The sequence below is a fragment of the Sorex fumeus genome, unplaced genomic scaffold, assembly GCF_029834395.1.
Source record: "Sorex fumeus unplaced genomic scaffold, SorFum_2.1 ptg000015l, whole genome shotgun sequence".
Taxonomy (NCBI): Eukaryota; Metazoa; Chordata; class Mammalia; order Eulipotyphla; family Soricidae; genus Sorex; species Sorex fumeus.
Genome location: NW_026606072.1, coordinates 3,389,565 through 3,410,980, shown reverse-complemented (window position 1 = coordinate 3,410,980; position 21,416 = coordinate 3,389,565). Strand labels below are relative to the sequence as shown.

General features: G+C 37.8%; 1 protein-coding gene across 1 annotated transcript in view; it reads right to left on the bottom strand.

The window, feature by feature from the left end:
* SPEF2 (sperm flagellar 2) overlaps nt 1-21,416 on the bottom strand; it is a 186,378-nt gene that overhangs the window by 105,478 nt on the left and 59,484 nt on the right. The window contains exons 11-13 of the mRNA XM_056112166.1: nt 10,163-10,382; nt 2,781-2,935; nt 1,202-1,274 (exon numbers count right to left, since the gene is read on the bottom strand). Coding sequence (XP_055968141.1) covers nt 1,202-1,274; nt 2,781-2,935; nt 10,163-10,382 — 448 coding nt within the window. The remainder of the gene's footprint in view (nt 1-1,201; nt 1,275-2,780; nt 2,936-10,162; nt 10,383-21,416) is intronic.

Below are 21,416 nucleotides of genomic sequence, written 5' to 3'. Positions count from 1 at the left end.
CTACATCATTAATCATCAGGCAGATGCAGATCAAAACAACAATGAAATATCAGCTCACACCACAGAGACTGGCCCACATCCAAAAGAAGAAAAGCAACCAGTATTGGTGTGGATGTGGCGAGAAAGGGACCCTCCTTCGCTGGTGGTGGGAATGCCTACTGGTTCAGCTCTTTTGGAAAACAGTATGGACCATTCTCAAAACATTAGGAACTGAGCTTCCATTTGAGCCAGCAATACCACTCCTTGTTGAAAACAGCTGAAATAAGGGAAAGTATATGTTCTTTCAAAGGCTAGAAACCATGACTACTCCAGGAGAGATGATGCTCATAATTATCTGACACAATGTTCAGTGATAATGACAACAGGACTGATGGCTCAGTAAGATCTAGACTTCATGATAAACACAAGGAGGAAACCTTCAACTATAGCAGGCTTTCACAAACACAAACTGAAAATATACTTAAAGTTTAAGGCTGTTTTTCTTCAATGGTTGTACAAAAAGTATCTGAAAGTCTAGCACCCAGGGGAGCTAACTTTCCATTAAGTGTGAGTATTTCACTGACTTTGTCTACACTGGGAATAATTAGTTCCATCCAGGGAATCATTGTTCCAATGGGTGTGTTAGATCAAACCTTCAGCCTCACTCAGTACAGTGAAAGAAGCAGCAGCCCACAATGAGAGGTGAGAAGGAACAATGAAATACCATCTCCCCAGAAAGCCAGGTAGAGTGAGGTTTGTTTACCCCAGATATTTTAAAAACCACAATCAAACTGAGTGTCTCTCTGAAGGATAAGGTAAAGGTAAAGGCCCTCCCGTTGATCGTCGATTTTGCTCGAGCGGGCCCAGTAACGTCTCCATTGGAGACTTTGTTGTTACTGTGTCTGGCATATCGAATACTCTCGGTAGCTTGCCGGGCTTTCCGAGAGGGGCGGAGGAATCGAACTCGGGTCGGCCATGTTGGCCGCTTGTAAGGCGAACGCCCTACCCGCTGGAAAATTCCCTTATAATTTACACCTCACCCCGAGAGGACAAAGTTAGGGATATTTGTGTTTACCTTGCTCTGTCAAGTGACCACAAAGATAATTACTCCTCTCCCTCCTTTTACCCTGAAAACACATTTGTGCTGATGAGCATGTGTTTTTACCTTGTCTGTTGATCTCTAATGTGAATGATAGGTGATATGTTTTGATACATTACTTACTAAATATTGTTTTGGCTTCAGTTTCTAATGACTCATTTGAAAGTGAATTAGCTGAAAATTCATTTGAAGAATGCTTTGGGGAGAAAACACATAAGAAAGTTTAACAGTCATTTTAATAGCATTTCTATTTTTCTATAGGTAGTAGTTAATAAGATTATACTATTTTCCTATTACATTACTAACAAAAATTATAATAAATGTATTATGCATAAATAAATACACAATCATCTGTTCTTGAAACAACCTACAATTAGCCAATAAAATACAGTAACTGCCATTGTAAAAATGCAAAGGAACCTGAGAAAGACATATAGTTTACATAAAAATATCTTTAAAAAGCACTTGGAGATATTTGGAATAGCCATAGAGAAATAATAAACAAAACACTAAAACTGTCATTGTTTAATTACCTAAAATATAAAGAGTTCTGCAACATGGAAGAAGAGACAGATCACATTAATAAAATAAAAAACAAAACCTTTCACTAGTTATTTTATTTTTATAACTCATAGCTAAATGATATGTATATTGAAACCCATATAAAAGCTCTGAATAAGATCTTCTACTAATTTCTTTCATTTAAGAAATAGAAAACGTAGGGCAAAGATTTAGAATCCGGCACCCCAGTCATTGTATAACCATCAACAAGCCATCTGACCCCAAGTAAACTATGCTTAGAGTCTCTGCTATCTTCTCTTGTAAAATGAGGATGAGGGGTGTGTAAGTGGGGAATAGTGGGGGGAAGGAGGGGAGGTTACTGGAACACATCATGATTCTCAGGGTAAAGTAACACTCTCCTATTTCCTGCTTAAGAACATTAATGCAATAAAACAAGATAACATTGCAAATACTTCAAAATGTAATACTCAAAGAAATCTGATCAAAGTAAATGACAGAAATATAGTGCCTCTAAGTCATACAGATAAGAGAGACCATATCTTGACTGCCTTTAACCTTTAAATATGAGATATGCTAGTCTAGACAAGAGGTCTGCAAACAATAGCGCTTATATAAAATGTTATTTGGCTGGCTGCTTTACAATTGCTCTGTAAGATAATTCTATGAATCTGGGGAACAATCCAGGAATCTTCTCTGCCTCATGACCCCTTCAATGTCTACCCCAGCCACTGCCCAGGAGCAGCACTGGTCTCATACAAAATACTGAGATTCTGCTACTGGCCACGATCAGACTCTCTGTATGGAATTTCACTTTGGTGTTGACAAACTTTCTCACAACACTGAAGTACCATCCTCTGAATTTTAGCCCCTTCCCAACTCCCGCACCCCACTGGCTAGCAGGAACTTCTTTAAGAGGCTATTTCCAACTGATGGAAAGTAGACACAAAACAAAAACTTTTACTTGTGATAGCAAATTGGAGTATGAATGCATGGATATGAAGGAACAGTGGACATAAGTATAATGTTCCTGATTTTGCCTCTGCCCAAAAAACTTAATACATTTATGTCTTGGAATTTTACAGAAAACTTGCCGGTTTCTGGCCTAGGAGACCTCTTTGATTCAATCCAACTTTTAGTATTTAGTACCAGAGGTACAGAAAGGAAAATTGAAGTCACTTGCCTCGGCATTTTTACCACTGTCTGTAGGAATGGTCAAAACGCTTTCCTCTGATTCTTTCTCAGCTGATTGTACCATAATGACCTTTTCTTTGTTATGATAGGCTTGGATAGCTTCTTGGACAAGAGTATCGATAGACAGTACATGAATAGGAAATTCTACAGAACAAAAGACAACAGTAAAAATCTTTTGTGTAGGAAATCAACACTGTTATCATTATCACCATTTGCCCTCTGACACTATCTTCAGGGACTTCAAGAACTGTTTCCTTTTGGATCAAGCTGCTTTTACAATTACTGTGGTAAAATTTAAAAAATTAAAATCAACGACTCTCACCATTCTAAAAGGTATAATTCAGTGGTACTAAATACTTTACAAAGTGTTCAACTGTCACCATAATCTTATGCCAGAAAATGTTCATTATTCCCCAAGGAAACCCTGTACTTATTAAGCAATCACATCCTCTTTCCCTACTTTTTCCCCTAGCAAAAAAAATTTGCATCTGCCTCTATGAATTTTCCTAATGCAGTCTGTATTTATGTCTCATCAATGAAGATATATATGACGTGTGGCCCTTGCAGTCTACTTCCTTCACGTATCATGCTTTCAAGCCGCATTCAGGTTGTATCTTGCACTAATGCTTCACTCATTTTTTGTGGTTGCATAGGAGACTGTTGTATGTCCATTGTATGGACACATTACATTTCATTTTTTATTTACTATCATTATTATTTTTTTAAAATTCTTATTAGTGAAACACCATCAGGTACAGTTGTAGACTTACAAATTTTTGTGCTTGGGTTTCAGTTATACAATGATTGAGTACCCAAGCCTCCACCAGTGCCCATTCTCCACCACCAAATGATGCCAGTATCCCTACCACCCCCCAATCCCCCCGATCCCACCCCACCTCTGTGGCAGGGCATTCCCTTTTGTTCTCTCTCTCCTTTTGGGTGCTATGGTTTGCAAAAGAGGCATTGAGTGGCAATCATGTTCAGTCTATAGTCTACTTTCAGCATGCATCTCTCATCCTGGGAGGATCCTCCCAACACCCTTTACTTGGTGCTCCCTTCTCTATCTGAGCTGACTTTTCCCCTAGCATGTGTGGGTGGACTCCAAGACGTGAAGTGAATCTCCTAGTACTTATCTCGGCTATTCTTGGGTGTTAGTCTCCTATTTTGTTACTTTATGTTCTCCAGATGAATGCAATCTTTCTATGTCCCTCTCTTTCTGACTCATTTCACTTAGCATGATACTTTCCATGTAGTACAATTTGTATGTAAATTTCATGACTTCATCTTTTCTAACATCTCCATAGTACTCCATTGTGTAGATGTACCAAAGTTTCTTTAACCAGTCATCTGTTCTAGGGCACTCGGTTGTTTTCCAAATTTTGGCTATTGTGAACAGTGCAGCATGAACATAGAAGTGCAGATGTCATTTCGACTGTACTTTTTTGCCTATCTGGGATATATTCCCAGGAGTGGTATTGCTGGGTCAAATGGGAGCTCAATTTCTAATTTTTTGAGAATTGTCCATACTGTTTTCCAAAAGGGATGAACCAGTCGTCATTCCCATCAGCAGTAAAGGAGGGTCCCTTTCTCACCACATCCACGCCAACACCGGTTGCTTTTGTTCTTTTGGATATGGGTGAGTCTCTGTGGTGTGAGCTGATATCTCATTGTTTTGATCTGCATCTCCCTGAGGAATAGTTATGTAGAGCATTTTCTCATGTGCCTTTTAGCCATTTGGATTTTTTCTTTAGGAAAGTTTCTGTTCATTTTATCACCCCATTTTTTGATGGGGTTAGATGTTTTCTTCTTGTGGAGCTCAAGCTTTGTATATCCTTGATATCAACCCCTTATCGGATGGTTATTGGGTAAATATCCTTTTCCATTCTGTAGATTGTCTTTGTATTCTGGTCACTGTATCTTTTTGGGTGCAGAAACTTCTTATTTTAAGATAGTTCCATTTGTTTATCTATGTTTCCACTTGGTTGGTCAGTGGAGTGTCGTCTTTGAATATACCGTTAGCTTCAATGTCGTGGAGGGTTTTGCCGACCTTGTCTTCAATGTACCTTATGGATTTTGGCATCATGTTGAGATATTTATTCCATTTTGATCTGACTTTTGTGCATGGGGTTAGGTCTATGTCTAAGCCCATTTTTCTGCATGTGGTTGTCCAGTTATGCCAGCACCATTTGTTGAAGAGGCTTTCCTTGCTCCACTTCACATTTCTTGTTCCCTTATCAAAGATTAGATGTTCAAACATTTGGGGTTGTGTGTACGGGTATCCACCCTCTTCCACTAGTCTGCAGCTCTGCCTTTGTTCCAGTACCATGCTGATTTAATTATTACTGCTTTATGGTAGAGTTTGAGGTTTGGGAGGGTAATGCCTCCCACGTCTTTTTCCCAAGAATTGCTTTAGCTATTCGTGGGCATTTGTTGTTCCATGTGAATTTTAGGAGCGCTAGATCTATTTCTTTGAATAATTTCATGGATATCCTTATAGGGTTCGCATTGAATCTGAATAATGCTTTCAGGAGTATTGCCATTTTGACGATGTTAATTCTTCTATCCCATGAGCAGGAGATATGTTTTCAATTCCTCGATCCTCTTTTATTTCATGGAGTAGCGTTTTGTAGTTTTCATTGTAGAGGTCCTTTACCTCTTTAGTTAGGCTGATTCTGAGGTATTTGATTTTCTGGGGGCACAATTGTAAAGGGAATTATTTTTTTCATGTCACTTTCCTCTCTCATTATTTGCGTATAGGAAGGCCATGGATTTTGAGGCATTAATTTTATAGCCTGTGACTTTACTGTACAAGTAAAGTATAGTTTCTAGTTTCTAGGAGGATTTTGGATTCTCAAGATATAGTATCATATCATCTGTGAATAGTAAGAGCTTGATTTCTTCCTTTCCAATCTGGATGCCTTTAATGTCTTTTTCTTGCCTAACTGCTATTGCCAGTACTTCCAGTACTATATTAAACAGAAGTGGTGATAGTGGGCATCCTTGTCTTGTCCCTGATCTTAGAGGAAAGGCCCTTAATTTTTCCCCATTGAGGATAATTCTTGCCATGGGTTTGACGTAGATGGCTTTGACTATCTTGAGGAAAGTTCCTTCAAACCCATTTTGGTGAGAGTTTTCATCATAAATGGGTGCTGGATCTTGCCAAAAGGTTTCTCTATATCTATTGATATGATCACATAGTTTTTATCTTTACTTTTGTTGATATGACGGGTTACATTGATTGATTTCCAAATGTTAAACCATCCTTGCATTCCTGGAATGAATACCACTTGGTTGTGGTGTATGATCTTTTTGATGAGTTGTGGGATTCTATTTGCCTAATTTTTGTTGAGGATTTTCGCATCCGTGTTCATCAGAGATATTGGCCTATAGTTTTCTTTGTTGGTGGTGTCTTTGTTCGCTTTTGGTATTAGGGAGATATGTGCCTCATAGAAGCTGTTTGGGAGAGTTCGTTTTTTCAATTTCCTGATAAAGCTTGAGAAGAACTGGCAACAGGTCTTCTTTAAATATTTGGAAGAATTCATTAGTGAGTCCATCTGGGCCTAGGCTTTTGTTTTTGGGAAGACTTTTGATTACAGTTTCAATTTCCTTGAATATGACTGAGTCTATTCAGGTATCCCAAGTCTTCTTGGTTCAATCTTGGGAGATTGTAGGAATCCAGGAATTTATCCATTCCTTCTAGGTTCTCTTGTTTCGTGGCATACAGACTCAAAGTAGTCTCTGGTGATCTTTTGAATTTCATTGGTTTCTGCTGTTGTGATGTCGCCTTTTTCATTTCTGATTCAGTTTATTAGGGTTCTCTCTCTCTCTTTCTTTGTGTGTCTTGCTAGTGGTTTATCAATCTTGTTGATTTTCTCAAAGAACCAGCTCTTGATTTCATTGATCATTCAAATTGTTTTATTTGGGTTTCCATGTTGTTAATTTCTGCTCTAAGTTTTATTATTTCTTTCCTTTGGCCAAGTTTTGGTTCCTTTTGTTGGTCTTTTTCTAAGATCTAGAAAAAGCTAGCTGTGAGGTCAGGTTATCTATGTAGGCCCTTTCTTCCTTTCTTAGGAATGCTTGCAAAGCTATAAATTTTCCTCTTAACACGATTTTAGCTGCTATGGACACAGTACATTTTAAAATTTATTCTTCAGATGATAAACTTCGGATTTACTTTTATTCGCGTTATACATCACGGTCCTCCAGTTATTCATCGATTTGCTTGAGCGGGCCCAGTAACGTCTCCATCAGGAGACTTGTTGTTACTGTGTTTGGCATATCGAATACGTCACGGGTAGCTTGCCAGGCTCTGCCGTGCGGGCGAGATACTCTCGGTAGCTTGCTGGGCTCTCCGAGAGGGGTGGAGGAATCAAACTCGGGTCGGCCATGTTGGCTGCGTGCAAGGCACACACCCTACCGCTGTGCTATTGCTCCAGCCCATTACTTTTACTATTTACTTTTATTTGACTGGTATCCTAGTGAATATCCCTACACATGGATTTTGTTCTGAACATCAATTTTTTAATCTTTTTGTAATATACTGTAGTATAATTGCTAGGGTCATTTGGGATTTATTTATTTCAAAAGAGAAATTATAAAACTGTTTTGCATCCTGGATGTGCCATTTTACATTCTCACCATCAATATCTCTACACTCTTACCTACACTTAAAAATTTTCATTAAAAAAATTATACCTATCCATTTGAATATGTATAAAGTAATATCCATAATGCCTCCTTCGAAGTATTTTTTAAAAGGGGAAGTTTTAACGTTTCAATAATTTCATATATTTTATTTTGCCTGAGTCTACTCTATTTACATCTGCACTGTAGCACTTCACTGTAGCACCATCCTCCCGTTTTGTTCATCGATTTGCTCGAGCGGGCACCAATAACGTCTCCATTGTGTCACTTGCTGTAACTGTTTTTAGCATGTTGAATATAGCACAGGGAGCTTGCCAGGCCTATCGCTCCAGTCCTATTTAGATCTAAATCTCCAAATCTTATTACGTGTCCAGCCCATCTGATTTTCGATGCCTTGGCAAGTGAGACAGTGTCCCTGCTTCTTGACCATCCACGGAAGTTGGAACTCCAATTTCTTTCACTCATATGAGTGAAGTGTGATGCTCCAAGCATAGCTCTTTCAATTCCTCTTTGGGAGACCCAAATAGAATTCTCATCCTGTTTTCAAAGGGCCCAGGTCTCTGAGGTGTATGTGAATGCAAGAAGAACAGTGGAATCAAAGAGATGTGCCTGGAGCTGGAGGTTCTTCATCCTCTTAGCTATTTCTTCGATGCTCTTGAGGGTGTTCCAAGCTGCTCTCTTCTTCCTGTGCAACTCAGTTGTCAGGTCATTTGTCATGTTGACTTCTCAACCTAGGTACACATAACTGTTGCATTTGGAGATATTCGTTCCATTGAAAGCGAATGGAACATCAGGAATTAGACCATTTCTCATAAACATTGTCTTTGTGAGATTCGCTGTTGTCCGACCTTTCCACACTCAAAGTTGAAGTTGGCCAACATTTGTGCTGCTTGGCTAATGTTTGATGTTATTAGAATAATATCATCAGCAAAGCGGAGGTGGTGTAGTTGCTGACCATCTATCTTCACTCCCATTCCTTCCCATTCCAGTCAACGCATGGCGTTCTCGAGGGTGGCACTGAAGAGTTTCGGTGAAATGGTATCACCCTGCCGAACCCCTCTCTTGACATTAATGATCACCTCCCTGTAGAATGGTGAGATCCTGGGAGTGAATCCGGAATACAGCTCATGAAGGATCCTGATGTATTGAGTTTGAACGCCCTGTTTGGCTAGGGCTTCAATGACCACTTCAGTCTCAACAGAATCAAAGCCCTTCTTTAAATCAATGAACGTTAGACAGAGCGGCATCTTGAACTCCCAAGAAACCTCAATGAGCTTGGTTATCATGTGGATATGGTAGATTGTGCTGAATTCTTTGCAGAAGCCAGCTTGCTCGCATGGTTGTCCTTCATCTAGTGTTCTGCCAATCCTATTCAGGATGACTCGAGTGAAGAGCTTGTCACGGTCCTCCCATTGTTCATCAATTTGCTCGAGCAGGTCCAGTAAAGTCTCCATCATGAGACTTGTTGTTACTGTGTTTGGCACATCGAATACGTCACAGGTAACTTGCCAGGCTCTGCCGTGTGGGCGAGATACTCTCGGTATCTTGCTGGGCTCTCCGAGAGGGGTAGAGGAATTGAACTCGGGTCGGCCATGTTGGCTGCTTGTAAGGCAAACACCCTACCGCTGTGCTATCGACAGAAAATAGGCAGATTGGACTATAGTTGCCAATGTCGTGGATGTCTCTCTTCTTGTACAGTAGTAGTTCTGCTGGTTTTTCATTGCGACAGAACCTTGCATTCAGAGGTATCGAGTGAAGAGCCAAGCCAGTGTATTGATGAGTACTATCGGTAGGTTCTTCAGGTGTTCGGGTCTGACCTTGTCTGGGCTGGGTGCTGTTCACTTCTTTACCGATGAAATTGCAAGGGAAAATGTTGGGAATGACATATCCATCCTGCGATATTTGGTATGTGGGCATGTGGACGTGCCTATCGAAGAGATCCGAGTAGAAGTCATGGATAATCTTCTCCATTGCCCTTTTGGAAGAAGTGATAGATCCATCAGGTCTTGTAGCTGGTGAATGAGAGGCAGGTGTTGCAAATGCTTGGCTAAGGCTTCTGCCGCATCTGCCAGCACTGCTCTTCTCTCTTTGAGGTCTCCTTTATCTCTTCTCTGCACTGTTTTGCAAGCTCAACATTCGGCTTGCTGTTGCCTGTGGCTTGCACCAAGCCACATAGGCAAATAAGCTCAAGAGTTTTTGAAGACAGGCGTTTTGTTTTTGTTTGTTTTTTTGTTTTTGTGGCTATCTCTCTCTTGGAGTTCCTCCCACAATCATGGAGGTGCTGAACCAGTCAATTGTATTCTTCATCAATATCAACAACAGCATCTTCCCATGTTGCTGCAATAGTGCCAAAGAGCTTTCAGTTGGTGGTTGTTCTGGGAGTTCTTTTCTTAAGCTTTGCAGGCCTTTCTCCCCACTCCATGAAGTAGAATTTTGCATGAAGGAGACAGTGGTCCTATCCCGTTTGGAATTTTGGGAAAACAGCTACTTCGGTCAGGCAAAAACGTAGATTGAATATGATGTGGTCAATTTCGTTGTGGAACTGTCCACCGGGAGACTCCCAAAACTTATTTGATCAAACTTATTATTTGATCAATACTTTACAAAAATCAATACTTTATAGTTTGCAAGCTAAAAAGAATCAGATCCTCATAAACAGTTTTTAAGAATGTAGCAGATACAAAATAAAAAGTAATAAGTGGAAAAATAAAGAGAAACAAATCCTACCTTTTTGTAGAAACTTTAGAACAGTAGTTTTTCCACTGAATGTTTTCCCCAATAAACACCCTTTCAAAGCAAATGAAGGTAATTCAGGTATTTTTGATTCAGTTGTAGAAGGAAGAGATTTGTCAATTAGTCTGTGAATGATATGACCCAATATGGAATTGTTGGAGGTTGGTAAATTATCAGCCAATTCTTCTGATACAGTCCATTCTCCATGCAAGTTCTGAAGAGAAAATAAACAGAAATATCCTGAAAATTTAGAATTTTTAGGAAATTTAGGCATATAATAAATTTGAATATTAAAGGCAAATCCCCAGGAAAAATAAAATAATCAAGCCATTAAATAATTTAGTTTATAAGACTAACATGAATATTACTTTCTTATTAGCAGAAAAAATGAACTACCTACATCAATATAAACAAAATAAAATCCTATAACTGTTGGCCATCTCTATAATTTCTTTAAGGAAACATTTATTGGTCTTTTCTTCCTAATTAAAAAAAATTAAGACATCATGATTTACAAAGCTGTTCATTATAGTTGTTTCAGGTACACAATATTCCAACACCAATTCCAACACCAATGTCTCCAGTTTCCCTCTTACCCCCCAGCCTGACTCCTTTGGTGTGCATAGAACACATTTATTTCCTATTACTTACTCCAACAATACTTAAAAAAGGGCAAATGGAATTATCAGAAAATAAATCAACAAAAGTCTATTGATTTTAACCAATATAAATAAGACACCATTATCGAAAATGTATAAAATCCCTTAGGAAGCAAGGAGTAAGCATACCTTTCTAAATCTAGTAGAGGACAACTATATGCAGCACTAATGAGTGCCATAGTCAATGTCACATGGTGGGAAGTTTTCTCTGTCCTTAGAAAAGTTCTCTTAACATTTCTTGAAACACTGTTTGCAAGGCTATGAATTCCCTAAGCTATTGCTTGTCCATGAAGCTCTGTATCATTCCTTCAAACCCGAATGAAAATCTAGCTAGACAGAATAATCTTAGTGACATTCATTTGGTTGTGTTTTTGTATTATATCCATCTATGTTCTTCTGACTTAGAGTTTCATCTGATGAATTTGCTGTACATCTTATGGGCTTTCTTTTGAATATAAGTTCCTCTTTTGATCTTGCTGCTTTATATATTCGGTCTCTATCTTTGGAGTTTGTCATTAAGAGTACAATATGTCTTAAAGTTTTCCTAGCTGAGTCTACTTTTACTAGGACCTGTTGGGCTTTTGAATCTTACTTCCTGTAATCCTCAAGTGTGGGAAATTCTTATCAACGATTTCTTTAACTATTGTTTTCTTCCTTTTTTTAAAAAAAAATTGTGAGTGTATATTTTGTTGTTAAGTTTTACAAGTGCTTCACATATCTTAGATATTAACCTTCTTTCTAATGAATGGTGAGCAAATATTTTCTCCTATCTGTAGAGTGTCTTTTTATTTTAGTCATCATTTCTTTTGCAGTGCAGAAAGTGTCTGATTTGAAGTAATTCTATTTATTTTTGCTGCTGTTTTCTTAGCCAATGTCTTTGAGCCCTGAAAATTCCCTTAGATTCACTTTCATAAAGATTTTGCATATTTTCCCCAACATAATTTGTGAATTCAGGTCAGCTATCTAGGTCTTTAATTTCTCAATTCATTTTGAATTAACTTTAGTGAATAGTGTGAGATAAGAGTTTATTTCTTTTATATGTAGATGATTAGTTTTGCCAACACCTTTTATTGAATATTTGATTTTATGCTTCATACATGTAGATATTTTCTTAAAGATTATCTATCCATATATATGAGAAGAATCTGTTTCTGAACTCTAAATTCTATTCCAATGGCCTAATAATCTGTTTTCCTTCTAATACTGCACTGTTTTGATTACTATTGTTTTCTAGTATAATTAAACATCTAGAAAATAAAGTATCACATCTTTTTCCTAGGATTGCTTTGACTATTGAAGAGGATTTGTTACTCCATATAAATTTCAAAAGCATTTGGTCTACATCTCTAGTAATAACATGGCCCATGAGCATGTTACAGGACTGAATTGAATCTGTATGGTGCTCTGGGTAGGATTGTCGTTTTGACAATATTAATCCTTCTTCTAATCAATGAATAGAAAATGTGTTTCCATTGTCATGTTTTATTTCTCTAAGTAGTGATTTATAGTTTTTTTTTTTTGGTACAAATCTTTAATGTATTTTCTTAAACTGATTCCTGGGTACCTTATTATTTTGAGGCACGATTGTGAATGGAATTTTAAACAAAGGTTCTCTTTCTTGTATTTGCTTAATGACATTCAATTCTATGTGCTGATTTTGTGGCCTGACATTTTTCTGTGTAAGTTTATTGTTTCTAGGAGTTGTTGTTTTTTTTAGTCTCTAGGATTTTCTTCATAGCGTGCCATCTGAAAATAGTGGTAGTTCGACTTCTTTTCAAATCTGGGCCCACTTAATAGATCTTTCTTGTCTGATTGTCGTGGCAAAGATTCCCAACATTATGATAATAGTGGTTCAAGTGGGAAACCTTGTCTGAGAGGAACATCTTTCAGATTTTCACCAATAAATATGAAATTAAGTATGGGTTTGCAGTATATGACTTTAAATATATTAAAGAAAGTTCCTTCTATACTCATTTTATTTAAGTTTTAACAAGTGCTAGATCTTGTGATACAGATGAACAAAAGGTATACGAAAAATACTCTTCACGTATCTTTATCTAAATCAAAACAATGAGATATCTCCTCATATCTGTGAGACTGACACACAAAAAGTAACAAAACAACCAATTGATACAGAGGTGGGGGGGAAATCCATCATTCACTACTGGTTGGAATATTGACTGGTTCAACCTCTATGGAAAATATCGTGGAGACACCTAAAAAGCTAAGAACTGGGCTTATGTACAGTCCAGGAATCGTATTTGTTGGCATTTACCACAAAAAGCTATTTTGAAAAGAGATCTGTGCTCCTGTGTTTAATGAAACATCATTTACAGTAGCCAAGATCTGGAAAAATCCAAGTGCCCAAAACCAGATGGAACTGATAAGGAGATTGTGGTACATATACACAATGAATTATAATTTGGCTACATAAAAATATTCATGTAGCAGTAGCAAGTTATCTATACAAGAATGGTACTAAAATGATTTCCTAAGTAGTGAAGCCATGAGAAGAGGAACAGATACAGAATGGTCTTTTTTGTATATGGGATATAAAGAAACACAGTAAGGGAATAACAAATGGCCAAATGTAACAGAACCATGGTTCATAGATGATCTACAAAACTGAGTTTATCATGGGGGGATAGGAAAAAAGTGGGAGGAGACCTGGACATTGGTAGAAGGGATACTGATTCTCTGGTGGTGGGGGTAGTGTTAGAAGATAACATGCATGGAAACCGTCATTAACAGTATTATAAATCACATAGCACAATAAATATTGTGAGAAAAAAGTAAACATGAAAGCAAATAAAGGATTCTAAAGTTTACAAAAGTAGACAAATTGAGTGGAAATATACTGCAACCCAGGTTGAGCTCTAAAAACATTTAAATTAATACTATCATCAGAGAAAAACAATAGTAGTGTATATTAGGTTAAGTATCAAGTCTATCTCAAAATATTTTCAGGTAAAAGAAAAAAGGAATTACACTAAATAGGGAATTCTTTGAGTCTACATGTTTGACTCCCACTTTATTCAGGCTCCTTTTCTGAGAGCATGTTCAGGCTTTATCCCAGACTCTGTGCTCAGAGATCACTCCCAGAGCTCAGGAGATGCTATGGGTTTCCCAGGATCAAACTGGGTCAGCAAAGTGCAAGGTAAGCACACTGGCCCCAAGTTTCTTGATGAATTAGTAAAAACTGAAAGGAAATTAAAATGTTCTGCACAGACTATACTCTCTGACCTGTGTATCGACTACTAGAAATACTTTATATAAAAATATTTAAAATTAAAATCTAAACACCGAAAACATTATTGTTTCATAAATTTTAAACAAGCAGTAAAACTCTTAAGTATCTGAAAAATACTAATATTATAAATTTATTAAAATATTGGATGAATCAAACTTTATTCTGAGGAAAACTCATACTTCATTAGGCTTAAATACCTTAATATAAAATTTTAAAAAAAGCTATAAGTGAAATAGGCACAAAATACAAATCTATAATTTAAAAAAAAATAAAAAACAATAAAAATAGATAATAAAATATTAATAAAAACTAGTGAGATTATCATTATTTCTGAAACATCCATACCAGTGATAATGAAATTGCTACTAATTCTGAAAAAAAAGGCCAACATTATCATATATCAATTTTTGTATCATAATAGAAAAGAAAGCAACAACATATTTTAGAACTTAAAAATTCTTAAGAAAATATGTATTGTGTGTTTTCAAAAGGTCCGGCGGTGGCACTCTATCTCTCCCGCTGCCCGCGTTCGGTAGTCTCAGGTTCGCTTCCCCCACCCGGGAAGGTTGACCACGAGGCAGGCGAAGGAAGGAATGAGGGCCAGGCTGGTTGGTATCAATTGTAGTTTATTCCAGTCTTCACTTTCACCTCTGACTCTGCCCTCTGGAGCCCGAGTTCCTGAGCCTGAGCCTGAGCCCACGTCTCAGCCTGACCCTCTGCTTGAGCCTCAGTCTGCTCTCTCTCAGCCCAAGCTCAAGCCCAAGCTTGAGCCTGAGTCTGAGCCTCAGCCTCCACCTCAGCCTGAGCCTTCTCCCTCCACTCTCTCAAGCCCAAGCCCCCTCCAAGCTTACAGTTTTAGTTTATATAGCAATCACGTAAGGTGGTGACAGAAAGGTGGGTTGAACATTAACAAATCAGCAAAGAGAGGTAAGACCACTTTTCGAGGAGATTAACTCAAGGATAAAAATCTCATCTAAAGAGATTATTCCAGATTACTAGGACATCTGCTCAAGGGTGGGATCCCAACAAGGGTGTGTTCTTTCCTCAGATAGTAATCTACTTAAATAGCTGTAGTAAGTCTACTTCCAATATTTCTACCAATGTCATTCTGTATGAGCACAGTAAGAGATAAACTTACAGTTTGTTTCTTTCTGAGGGGGACATCTCACTATATATCTATATCTATATCTGTATCTATATCTAAATCTATTTCTATATCTATATCTATATCTATATCTATATCTATATCTATATCTATCTATATTACATTCCTCAGTCCAGGTTAGTCTTCCTAGCCCCAGCAGGGTCCTAGTCTCGTCATTACTTACTTTTTGATCATGACATTTGTCCATGACCGTGCCTCAACTTATAGTTAAGTATCGTGGCGCTTTGGCCTGGCCCATTTCTATGCCGGGGTAGCTCACAGCTTGTCCTGGGTCCATTCAGTCCCTTGTCGGGACCCTGATTTTGGGGTGCTAGAAATTAAGGGCAACTGAGTCAAGAAAGCAGATGCCCAGGAGTAAATATTATTTGGAGTCAATCAACTCCCAAGTTACAAAGCATAATTTTAACTGTCTTCCTGTGTTCATACAGAAAGGACATTACTTTAAGGTAGCACTGCACTGTCCTGCCGTTGTTCATCGGTTTGCTCAAGGGGCACCAATAACGTCTCCATTGTGAGACTTGTTGTTACTGTTTTTAGCATAGTGAATACACCATGGGGAGCTTGCCAGGCTCTCCCGTGGGGGCGGGATACTCTCGGTAACTTGCTGGTTCTTGAATGCTTAAAGGTAAATTATGCAAGCGATAGCACAGCAGTAGGGCATTTGCCTTACAAGCGGCCAACATGGCCAACCCGAGTTCCATTCCTCTGCCCCTCTCGGAGAGCCAGGCAAGTTACTGAGAGTATCTCGCCCTCATGGCAGAGCCTGGAAAGCTACCCGTGATGTATTTGATATGCCAAACACAGTAACAACAAGTCTCATGATGGAGACGTTACTGGGTCCGCTCGAGCAAATCGATGAACAACGGGAGGACCGTGATGCAAACTATGCAAAGGACATAACTTACAATACAAGTTCAGTGTCTTTAGAAGGATCTGATCGTACAAGCTAACAGAATCTGATTGGGGATAAAAGGTGATTAACTGGCTGGGGAGGAGAGCACAGAGAAGAGTTTACAGATAAACAGAGGAATGGAGTGACTAGGGAGCACTGTGATGGGTGTAACCTGATAAACCTAAGCTCCCTATGGCAATGTTATCCTAAAATATATGACTTTATTATAATAAATTTTAATTTATTATTATATGTTTAAAAGGGATGGTTTAAGAAAGTATAGATAATTTGAAAGTTCATTTAAATACTTGAAAAAATGAGAAACATAAAACAAACATAAAACATTAAAGAAATAGAAAAGTCATGTCTTGTCCTTAAGAAAATGGTAAGTACTGTGGTTTAAAGAAAACGTTTTCTTCTTTATTTAAACAAACATTTTAAATGTTGTTTAAAATCTGTGTAACCATGGAAGTAAATAGAAAATATTCCAGTTAGTTCATTTGGCAAAACTTAACAAAACCCTGGGATGGAGCGATAGCATAGCGGGTTGGGTATTTGCCTTACATGCGGCTGACCTGGCCAACCCGAGTTTGATTCCTCTGCCCCTCTCAGAGAGCCCAGCACGTTACCAAGAGTATCTCGCCCACATGGAAAAGCCTGGCAAGCTACCCGTGATGTATTCGATACGCCAAACACAGTAAAATGTGTCACAATGGAGATGTTACTGGACCTGCTCTAGTAAATCGATGAACAGTGGGAGGACAGTGCTACAGTGCTAACAAAAGCCTTATAATAGAAGGGTGAATATTTAATAAAACAAGCACCCAAAAAGAAAACTACAAGTCGGTATCATTTAGGAATCTCTCTTTCTCTCCCTCCCTTCCTCTCTCCATCTTTTTCTCTCTCTCCTCTTTCTCTTTCATCTTCCTTCCTTCCTTCCTTCCTTCCTTCCTTCCTTCCTTCCTTCCTTCCTTCCTCTCTCCTCTCTCCTCTCTCTCTTCTCTTTCTCTCTCTCCTCTCTCCTCTCTCTCTCTCTCCCTATCTCTCTCTTCTCTCCTCTCTCTCTCTCTCCAGACAGTGTTAAGAGCTTCTTACTACTGGCTCTGCACTCAGGAAAGACTACTGGCTCATATATTCCCTAGCTCAGAGTAGAATAAATGGGATGTCAGAATCGAACAGAGGTTTGTTGCATGCAAGGCAAGCACCCTACACTCTGTAATAACACTCCAGCCCCAACTTGGGAATATTTTCTATATTAACAACGTGAGCATGTTAGCAAACAACAAAGACATTAATAGCAGTGTACTACAGATTCTCATTTATCATATACTTTTGTTTTCATAAATCATATTTCATAAGTTATTCCCACATACTCTTATATTTTTTAATTTTTTAGAAGACAAACCTGAGAATTATAGAAGCTGTTATTTTTCATGGTCACATGAAATAGTAATGGTGGAGTTCAGGAAGGCAAAATTGAGAACACATGCTCATAACCTTTATGCCATATCAAAATTTCCTCCACATGTCTGAACAGACATAAGTAGTTATTTCATGAATGTGAGGAAGGTTAAATACTGGAAAATATTTATTCTATTATACTATAAGATTAAGATAAAAATGTATGACCATTTTTGACCAACAGGTATCAGATAACATTCAATATTATTTTGATAAGAAACAATGAATGAATTTAAAACAAAACAAAACAAGTCCTTTAGTTGACTATAATTTTAAGTATGCCTTCTCTAACACTTTTGGACCAATATAGAACCAAATAGAACCAAATACTTTTTTTAATTTACAAGAGGAACAGACATTCATCAACAATTACAGAAGCAAGATTTTGGAAGTATAGGATACTGCAAACAAGAAACAAAAAAAATAGCAGTGTCCGTGGAAATCATGATGCTTATGTAGATTTGAATTCTTGCTGCAAAGGTGGCTACTGTGAGCTACATCTCCTTGGCAACTGTAGCGGTGATGACAGTTTTCCTATCAGACCTTATTGTATGGTTCCAAGTATTTTTCTTGGAAGTTTAACCCTAAGCCTGGTTCTCAAACGCACCTACTATTTCAATTTTTAACGACCTAGAATATTTTTGTATTTTTCCAGCTTATTCAGCTCGAGACCTTTTTGTTTGCAACATCATTAGAATTACAACATCATTGGAACTGGATAGAAAGAAACATAGTGGGGGAGTAAAAAAATGTCAAATAATAAAAGGCAACAGAAATTGAGAACTGGTCCTCAGCAGAAACTTACCATGGCAGGGATTTGAGGAGAGGGATAGGGGCACTGGGTCAGTGGTTGGAAGGAAGCCCACAATGGTGTAAGGTGTGGTGTAGTCATGATGTATGCATAAAACCCTATATAAACCATAGTGACCAAAGTCAAATGAAAAGAAAGACAAAATTCTTCTGAGGAGTCTAAGTAAAAAAGTTTAAAATATAAACTGTCTTACTCAACTGACTTAATGTTATCACAACAAAAGTGCCAGTTCCATTTTTCTTTTTTATTCTACAATTAGAGTGGAAATGCAATAGATAAAAAATATTCACCATGAATACATAAAGAACCTGCAGTCCACATGCATAATTCAGAATGAAGAAAATATTTTAAATCATGCAGTTTACTGCAATGTGGATGGAAGCAGGAGGTATTATGTGAAGCAAAATAAGTCAGAGGGAAGATGGATACCAGACGATCTCACTCATCTGGGGAATACGGAATAATAGAACAAGGGGATAGACAATACTGAATAGTGACAGGCACTTGGTCTTGGATTACTAAACTGATCACAGAGAAGAGGCATGAGAAGGAAGGAGGACTAGGTCAGAGGGCAGTGGTGGGGGGTCATGGGCACTGTGGTGGTGGTGGTGGTGGTGGTGGTGGTGCAGTAACTTTGCACGGCAAGAGAAAAATTTTACTATGATTGTAACCATTTATCTAAACTAGAACTTTTTAAATGTTTCACTTAAAAAGATAAATAAAAATGTTTCACTTAAAATGTAAGGAGGAAAGTAACATGGGAGTGTGCCTTACCATATATTAAAACACTCATTAAAAATACAGTAATGAGGCTTTTTATCCCACTCTGCAGAAACCCATGTTATCTCTTGAACACATCTTCCTCTCTCTTTCTCTCCCCTCATATCTCTCTTAACTTCTCGTGGCAAAACTAGTTTGATAAATTAAAAGAAACAATGCAGTGATAAGGAACTGGGGTGATAACTCATAGGACTGTAACAAATGCTGTACATATGGGGAGAGGGGGGCAGGTTTGAGTTCCAGCAATTTTTTGGTTCCCAAGAACTTCCAGGGAACAACACCCAAGCATCAATACAGGAGCACTGCCTAGAACTTCCCAATGTGACCCAAAACCAAAAAAAAAAAATGGATTTAAATCATCACTACTGAGAAAGAAATAAGTATTTTATGTAGTGTGACCAATCATGAACCAACATTTTATTTTCTTTTTTATCAGAGTAATAATGTTTCAGAAAAAGAAAGAAAGAAATGTTATTTTATTTTGGTTTTGTGGCTATACTCAGGGCTTACTTCTGGGTCTTGCTTAGAGATCCAATTCTGATGGTAAATCAAGCCCAGGTTGGTCACAAGCAAGACTTGTATCTTACTTGCTGTCCTTTATCTCCACCCCCAGAAAGAAATTTTAAAATAAAATGTGCTTGAAGTCAAAGTTTAAGATGCAGTGAAAAGTATCCAGTGTTCTAATAATTTTGTATTGTGCTATTATTTTGGGCTGTGGGTTCCCAAGTCACCTGATATAAGTTCTTCTGCTTGTGTGCTTGCTTGGATCTTGTCAGAGCTCTCATCTTTGCATGACAACTATTTATGAGAGTTGTTAAAGACTTAATGAAACATTTGTATGGGTATCTTCTGGAACCACTGATCTTAGGTCACTAAAAATTCTCTGACAAATAAGAGTACAAGACAGAGAAAGGCAGTCTCCCTGTTTCTACCCAACAGAAAAACCACATTCAGCATGCATCCAAGTCAGAAAGGCATGATTCTTTGCCAAGGGGTCATACTTAACTCCTCCACCGTCACTGAGCTAATGGTAGAATGTGGCCAAACACAATGGGATAGAATGCTGAGTGTGAGAACAGAATGCTCAGGCTACAGAAAGGACTAAAGCTTGATCAGTGCCAATAAGCCATCAAGAAGTTGATGGAACACATCTTTCAGAACCACTTTAAAAGTATAGTTTATGAAATTCCTAATAGCCTAAGGATAAAGGGTAAGTCAAAGTAAACATCTCAGACCTATGAGAGCAATAGGTGAAATGAAGGACCAATGTGGAGGCAAATTCAGGACATAACTAACTACAAGGAGTTAAAGAGAGTTTACCTGTGCATTAGCAAAGAGGAACCAGACATTGTTACTTTATATGGTTTGTTATATAATTAGTAAGAATTATATAATTAGTGAGAAATAAATTTTATAAGATGATATATGATTATTAGTCCTTCAGATATTGGTATAATAACTACCAAAATGTGCACCACAAAGTGCAAACTACTGATTCAACATAATTCTTTGGAGTAGATGCTCTCCATGATAATAGCATTTTATTAATGTAAATTTTCATTTATATGATAATTAAGATATTGTATATTAAGTTTTTAGTTTGTATAAATATCATAATTGTGCCTTTTTAAAAATGTAAGTGTAATACTCAAAACCTGTCAACACCAAGGGGCAATAAATGATCTCTCCATATAAATTCTTAGTTATTTATATACTGAAATCATAAAATTATAAGAGAATAAAAAACTTCTTGCCATGGTTAAAAGTAACAACCAGTTCAATAATATCAATTTTACTGACCTACATAGCACAGAGGTAGGGTGTTCGCCTTACAAGCGGCCAACATGGCCGACCCGAGTTCGATTCCTCCGCCCCTCTCGGAGAGCCCGGCAAGCTACCGAGAGTATTCGATATGCCAGACACAGTAACAACAAAGTCTCCAATGGAGACGTTACTGGGCCCGCTCGAGCAAATCGACGATCAACGGGAGGGCCTTTACCTTTACCTTTTACATTGAATTTCCAGAAAATTAATTCTAAGTTCCTAAGACCACTCTATACACTTCTATCTTCCTTGCAGATCTTGTTCCTTCTCCATATCATAACAAAAGTAAATATAATTATCTAAACTTCTGATTCTGGTCACTTCCAGTCTGTCATAAACTTCTTATTTCCTATGTCTTGATCTTATTTCCTATGTCAGTCTCCTTGGTCCCTTTGCACTGACTTGA